This window comes from Panicum virgatum, chromosome 4K (genome assembly GCF_016808335.1).
Source record: "Panicum virgatum strain AP13 chromosome 4K, P.virgatum_v5, whole genome shotgun sequence".
In the NCBI taxonomy this organism is placed as follows: Eukaryota; Viridiplantae; Streptophyta; class Magnoliopsida; order Poales; family Poaceae; genus Panicum; species Panicum virgatum.
In genome coordinates this window covers 10209001-10216959 of record NC_053139.1, presented here as the reverse complement: position 1 = coordinate 10216959, position 7959 = coordinate 10209001, and the positions used below count along the sequence as shown (strand labels likewise).

Below are 7959 nucleotides of genomic sequence, written 5' to 3'. Positions count from 1 at the left end.
CGCAATTAAGGGAGAGCATGTTCTCTGGTTGCACGTTTGTTTGTTTGTTCGGACGGGAAATATTAGTTTCCTTTTGCACGTTGTAGTTTCAAAAGGAAAGAAAAATCACGCAAGGGAACTAGCTGGTCGGCGGCACTATCACCATCCTCACCACCGGCCGGTGCCCTGTCTGCCCTAGACGCGCGAGGCTTGATCGGCAGCACCGTCGCCATCCTCACCACAACCCGGCGCCCTTTCTGCCAAGCAGGGTCTGATCATCGCCATCCTCGGCTCCTCGCCACCGGCGCCCTTGTCCGCCGAGAAGGATCTGGTGGTCGCCATCCTCGCCACCGGCGCCATTCTAGGCGCGCGAGGTGATTTTGCTAGCAAACTCCTCTTGCACATTTGCTCACGTTGCTTATTCTTTTTTTCTCGTGAATATTTTGATCAGTTCAAGCAGATCGTCACCATCCTCGCCACCGTTGCCCCTGTCCGCTGAGAAGGCTCTGGTCGTCGCCATCCTCACCACCGAGAAGGGTCCTGGTCGTCTCCATCCTCGCCATCGGCTCCATCCTAAACGTGCTTGAGGCTTCGCTGGTCGGTGCCACCGGCAATGTTACCTGCGCCTTGCTAGCAAGGAGTTTCAACGCTCGCCTGTTGCCATTCGGCAAGCCTGTTCCTCGAGAAGGGAGCCCTAGCTAGAGGTGTGAGGTTTGATTCTATTGGCAAACGCCCCCCTGCACATTTGCTCATGTTGCTGATTTTTTCATCAGTTGAAGCAATGGATGGTTGTGGACCATCTGGAGATGTCACAAATACCTTGAATCGTCGTAAGCGACTATCACATGATCATCCTGATAGCCAAGCTGTGCAAAATGGTAAATCTTTACATACAATCTTTTTTATAACTGTTTTATTTCAGTTTTGCACACGATTCATAATAAACCATAACATTTGCTATACCAGTTGATTGCACTGAGCAAAGGGATGTTAAGAGGCAAAGGGCTAGGGAGAAATATGCAAGCATGCCAGCTGATAAAAAAGCCGAGTTGAATGCTAAGAGGCGGGAAAGTTATCATCAAAAAAAGGCAGAGAGAGAAGCTGCTCAAAATAATCTCGGTATATTTTTTAAAACTTTTTCCCGTGTGTCAATCTGGTAAGTCAAAATGCATGAACCATATACAGGTGTAGCTTCCGTGGTCATCGAAACAAATACTTCCAATGACAATGTACAACAAGTCACTTCTGAGATCAATGGGGGGACCACAGATGTACAACAAGTCACTTCTGACGTGTGGACTCCAGTGGAGGATATGATCATTCCGTTCAGACCATCTGATATTAAACTTTGTCGATATTATAGCTTTCTGTTAATAATGCTATGCATATGTTAATATTTTTACCTTTTTACAACACAGTTCTTCTGGATTTATCCACTGTAGAGCAACGAAAGCAGAAATGTAGAGAAAGGTCAACCAAGTGGTACCATAATATGACAGATGAGCAGAAAGCTGAAAGAAATGCCAAAAAGCGAGCAACTAGAGCATACAGTCGTCCTGATGCTACACCCATTTTTGCGGGTAATGAAGGTTTTTGAATTTCTTGTAAGTTATGATGTATGTATCAAAAGCTTTATAATAGCATTCTTTTTTGTGTGTAGATCGAACAGATGATATTTGTGTCACGCCATTTGGCTCTGGCGCATCAGAAGTTGATGACCAGATTACTCCAGAAGAGGTTAAGAGGCAGAAGGACAAAAGAAGATATCTTGAAATGGCGGATACGGCAAAACATGAAAAGATATTGAAAGCTATGGAATGTCGCAAGCAAAAAAACATACCCAAACAAGGTACTATTGAAAGCTTCATTTTGTTCATATGAAAAAAAAACATACATACTAAGCACATGTGTTCAATATAGATTGTCACATTTGGCTTACAATTTCAGGTGAACATATTGATACACCTGTTGCTGAGACCTTACAATCCGCATTGACGCAACAACAGTCTGGCCGAATAACTAGGTCAAGCACTAGAAATGTTGATCAAGAAGATCAATTTGACTCTAGTTTATGGGAACCAGATGACCCGATGCATGGACTTGAAGGAATGACTATTGCTTGAGCATGTATGTCTTCTTATTTTAGAATTAATGAGCAATGAAGTGATTTGCTATTTGCATATTTTATTTAAATGAAAATGATTTGGACCAAATGAACCCAAAGGATTATGGGCCCACTGATATAGAAGACGATGAGGCACGCATGTTTCGTCATCAGGGTCAGTTGCTAATCTGAGTGAACTAGCTAATATTAATATGTATTTGTTGATAAAGAAATAATTCCCTTATTTCACTATACACGCAGATTTCCGGTATGAGTATGTCGTGGATCCTGATATTGGGAATAAAGGTACGGATCTGTACGATGCAGTGTACAAGGATCTTCCGAAGAAACACCATGTTCTGAAAAAAGCAAAAAAAAACTGTCAATTTTGCCATGCAAAGAGGTTCCCAGGTGAAGGGCTTGCATTCTGTTGTAGGAAAGGGAAGATTAATATATATATTCTAGAGATACCAGGTGAGCTACGACGCTTGTTTGCCCGTCAGACTAATGGTGATGCAAAATATTTCCGGAAGCACATTCGGTATTTTAACAGTCACTTCTCATTCACAAGCTTTGGAGTTTCCATTGATCATAATCTCAGCATCTGCAAGATGTACTGGTGTGTACTGTTTTAAAGCGCACGGTCAGATATACCATAGGTTGGATCAGCTTGTTCCTAGAGGTAGAGGGCCTCGCCATATGCAGCTATATTTTTATGACACTAATGAGACACCATTGCGCATAGGGTCAAAAGGTTGCCTAAGCTTGATACTTCAATGATTCGGTTGATTTTGAGGATTCTGCAGGACAACCCATACGTGCTTCAATTCAAGAATCTCGGTTCGGTGCCTGATATTGCATAGTACAACATTGAACTTAATACAAGCATATCTGTTGATAAGAGGAGATATAACGCACTTGGGATGGATCAGGTCACTGCTATATGGATGGACGGTAATGACCCTTAGCAGAGGTTTTCTCGCAGCATAATAATATATGGCAGAGAGGATCGATCTCACTATATCCGGGTGTACCATGGTTGCTATGACCCATTGGCCTACCCTTTTTTTAACCCTAGTGGTGAGACTGGATGGGAGGATAAAAAGATTGAATATCAGGATCCACCTCCTGCTAAGCCGAAGAGAAAATATACGAAGCGTAAGAATCAAGGTTTGTTTAGTATTTTCTAATTTCTAATTATTTTTGGATAAAATATGGTAGATAGCAATATTAATTATTTTTTGCTATTTTTGAGAGTAAACATATATTATCCTATTTACAGATGAAAATGTTGATGAGGAATCAGGTGCAGTTCAGCTGCAGCCTCTTAAGAAGGCAAAACACCGACATCAAGTGTATTATGATTTTAATGGGGAAGACCATGATATGGATGAGGATAGTGGGGTAGAGGATGGTACCAATGATGATCTCGACGACATAGGTATATCAAGAAGTTTTCCAATTATTTTAATGTATTTCATATGGTTTAACCGTACAACTCTATCTCTCTCTTCCCTAATGACAGCTGGTGGAGGATCCCGGCGCCACATCAGCGCGAGGGAGTACTATTGTTTCAAGTTACAGATTCATGAAGGTCAATTCAATGTGTTCTTTCATGCTGGTCGGCTTTTCCAGCAATTTACAGTTGATATGTATGTCAAGGTTGAGTCAATGCGTCTAGACTGGTACGCAAAGCCACCATATCAGGCTATAATTCGTGCAGATCTATATCAGGCGAGATTGATTTAACTAATAATCATTACGCTCGATAATTGGAGGTAATTATGTCAATTAGCATCTAAAATGCTTTGAATTTACTATGGCCAGGGTCTTCTTGACACGCTCGCTGCGGGAGAGGCTGATGCTTCAAAAGTTGGACTTAGGGTTGTTTTGAGTAAGGATTTCCCTGGCAGTGATCGTGATGTGCAATGTAGGTTCATGGATGCAATGACACTGGTTATGCGGTATGGCAAGCCGGATTTCTTTGTAACAATTTCTTGCAATCCGTATTGGGATGAGATAGTTACAGAATTGCTGCCAGAGCAGACACCCCAAGATCGACTTGATGTTGTTGCTAGGGTGTATCATGCCAAGTTGTTGGACCTTCAGGATTTTTTGATTAAAAAGGGTCACTTGGGCAAGGTTGCTGCATGGGCGCATGTAATAGAGTTTCAAAAGAGGGGCCTGCCACAAGAGCACTTTCTGCTAGTTATGGAGCCAGGGAGTAAGTTAAAGAGTCCTGATGATTTTGATAAATATATTTCAGCAGAACTTCCAGACAAGAAAAAGTATCCTGAGTTGCACAAGTTTGTATGCAAACATATGATGCACGATCCATGTGGAGTTCTAAATAAAAACTGTCCATGTATGGTTGATGGAGAATGTCGCTTCCGGTATCCTCGCCAGTTTAGTGAAAGTAGGCAGCAGGAAAAGGACTCTTATCCAATATACAAAAGACGAGAAGATGGGCAGAAAGTGAAAGTACGAAATGAATGGCTGGATAACTGATGGGTGGTTCCTTATAATCCAATCCTGTTGATGAGGTATAACTACCACATTAATGTCGAGATCAGTTGCAGTATCAAGTTTGCTAAGTATCTTTACAAATATATATATATATATATATATATATATATATATATATAAAGGGCATGATCCAGCATCTTTCTCTATTGAGCCTAAGGATAATGGGAAAAATGTAATTAATGAGATAAAACAGTACAGGGATTCTAGGATGATAACTGCTATAGAGGCTGTGCATAGACTATATGCATTTAAGTTGTATTCTATGTCTCCACCGGTTCTGCCGATGCAAGTGCACTTGGAGGGTATGCATATGCTTGCCTATAAGTCTACTGCTAACCTGAATAATGTTGTGCGGTCTGAAAAATCACAGAGGTCCATGCTTACAGAGTATTTTAAAGTGAACAGATTGATCCCTGTAGCTCGTCGATATCTCTATAGGTTGTTTCCGGAGCACTTCACTTGGAACAAATCAAAAAAAAATTGGAGGCCTAGGAAAAGTAAAAGGATTCAGATTGGCAGATTGGTTTATGCAAATCCTGCTGAAGGTAAGAGGTATTACCTTCGGATCATGTTGAACCATGTTAGAGGTGCGACCTCATATGAGAATCTGAGAACATGGAGAGGTGTTACGTGTTACGTATGCGACATTTAGACAGGCATGTGAGGCTATGGGACTTGTTAAATCAGGCAAGTCACTTGATGACTGCCTTAGGGAGTCTGCTGAGTTCATGATGCCTTGTTCATTGCGGAGGCTTTTCTCCACTATAATAGTTTTTTTTGTGAGTGTTCTAATATCTGGCGTCTTTGGGATAACCATCTTGACTCTATGTCTGAGGATTTTCACCGTACATGTGACAACAGCTCGATAGTTGAACAGATGGTGCTTAGAGATATATCATATCATTTGACATCTATGGGCAAGGATATCAGGCATTACGGTCTGCCAGAGCTACACCAGACTGGTATGTAATCTTGATTGCTTTAGTTATACATTCATATGCTTTGAGTACCATTATCTATAATTTGAACTCATGAAAATGTTTGTCCTATTTCCATGCTATACAGAGGAAGAGCGGTTGAGGGATCATTATAGGGAACTTACTGAGGAGCAGAACCTTGGGTTTGATGAGGATCATCTGAAAATTGTTGATACACTTAATGTAGAACAAATGACCGGTTGTGAGGAAATTCTTGATCATGTTTTGAAGAACAAATGACATGTGTTCTTTGTAGATGGTCCAGGCGGCACTGGTAAAACTTATCTCTATAAGGCTTTGATTGCTAAGGTGCGGTCGATGAATTTTATTGCTGTTGCTACTGCTACATATGGAATTATAGAAATATTTTCACATAAGTTTTTAATAGGACCTTTTGCTAGTGTAATTGGGGGCAGCCAAAATTTGAACTTTTGGGGGCAGCCCCATTTGAACTTTTGGGGGCTCTGAAACATGAAAAATCGCTGGAGTTGCTCATCAGCAACACATAATCATTCGTATTTATAAAACGAGGATCTGATCGATACAATGGCACACCTAGCTTATAATTAAGCGTAGTTGCACTCGACCGGCACGGTGTTGTTGAACCTGCCCTTATCGGCGCAGTAGTCGTAGTTCATGTAGTTCTTCTTCACGTCCTCGTAGGCCGCCCGCTGCTCGGCGGTGATGTTCCGGTAGTCGCCGCCGTTCCACCACAGGTCCGGCGAGCCGCACGGCGGCGTCGCGCTGCCGTTGCTGGCGCAGCCGCTGACGTCGAACCCCCGGTACCCGGCCGTGAAGGGCCCCTGGGACCAGTCCACCTTGGTCCGGCCGCCGTCCGTCGCCCAGCCGGAGCCGTCCCACACGCTCGCGCGGATCAGCATCGTCTGCCTCGCCGGGAACGGGTACCCCGGCACGGTGGCCGTCAGATTCCTTAGCACCCGGATCGGCGTGTCGTCCACGAACATCCTGCAGAGTAGTGGATTATTGTTAACTGCAAGAAGATGTGCTTCTTTGGCCAGGGCCGGGCATGACGAAAACAAGGCTTACACGAGCTGGTAAGGGTTCCAGAGGATCTTGTAGTCGTGGAAGTCGGCGGCGGGGTCGAACCAGAGGTGAAGGCGCTGCTCCCTGTCGCCGCGGCCGTTGACGAAGACGTTGGTCTGGAGGGTGACGGGCACGCCGGCCTTGTCGCCGAGGAACTCGAAGTCCACCTCGTCGCGGCTGCCGTCTTCCGGCTGCGAGATGAGCTGGAACAGGCACACGCATGCATGACCTTATTAGCTAATTTTGGTCGACGCGCCGGGTTCGGATTGCTCGATCAGGATCGGAGGTGAACGATGATCGAGAAATCAAGCAAGCAAGGCGCATCGTGGAGGAGCTAGCTCACGTACGTAGAAGGTCGTGACGACGCCGGCCGTGTAGCCGGAGGGCAGCTTCATCCTCATGTGGAAGAACCCCGAGCCGTACATGGACTTGGACCGGAACCCGGCACCTGCACGAATAGAAGCACGCACGGTCAGTTGATCGCTCATGGCGCGGCTATCATCGTCGCAGCAATGCAAGAACACGAAGGGGGTGTTTATCACACTCTCTTCACCCTGCATGCGTGATTAACTAATAAGCAGCAGCACAGCTCATCATATATACACGGGGTTAGTTATACGGACCTGAGCTCTGATCCATGGTGATGTTAGCCTCCGTGCCCCGGATGACGAGGTGATAGCCATCCGCGCCCCACTGCACCGCGTAGTTCTCGTCGAACGCCGCCTCCGCCGCCGCCGAGCCAGCGGCTGCCACCAGCAGGACGACGACTACTACTAGGAGATAATCAAGCCATGGACAGGCCGCCTTGGAACCCATTGCAAACCAAGACTAGACTAGCTATCGTCCTCTATGCTTTGCTCCCGCCCTATCTCTCTTGCACCGTCACGCCCTCTTATACCCGAGGGAGCGGAGAGCCTGCAGGCTGGGAACAGATGGGAGCGAGCGTGGGCGAAGAGCTCGTTGTGCGCACGCATGGCCTACCTCCCTCGTCCCTGCCGCTGCACACACATCGACGACGACGATCTCTCGTGTCTTTGCTCAGATAGATCAGCCACGCAGGCTGGGTTCCGGCCATGGATCGATGTCGTCCATGGACTTGCTTGCGCAGGTTGCATTGCGCGCAGCAACTGCCTCCGGCCGTGTGTGTGTCTAGTTAGGCGTCGCTGTGGTGTGTACGTGACGCCGTCTACCGTTATGGGGCGCACGCGTTGCTTTCTTTCTTTCTTCTTGTTCTTCCTCTTTTTTTGATTTAGATGGCACACGCGTTCTTTGTAATTTTCCTTTTCTTTCGAGTCCTGTTTATGAAAGAGCCGGTGTAATGCGTTAAGA

General features: G+C 45.3%; 1 protein-coding gene across 1 annotated transcript; it reads right to left on the bottom strand.

Moving 5' to 3' along the window:
- Positions 1-6112: 6112 nt before the first annotated feature.
- Positions 6113-7534, bottom strand: LOC120705040 (putative xyloglucan endotransglucosylase/hydrolase protein 1). Its single transcript, XM_039989577.1, has 4 exons — positions 7254-7534; positions 6978-7078; positions 6634-6833; positions 6113-6552 (listed from the first exon to the last, which is right to left on the bottom strand). The coding sequence occupies exons 1-4, from the start codon at positions 7444-7446 to the stop codon at positions 6153-6155; spliced, it is 894 nt and encodes a 297-aa protein (XP_039845511.1). The 5' UTR covers positions 7447-7534; the 3' UTR covers positions 6113-6152.
- Positions 7535-7959: the final 425 nt, after the last annotated feature.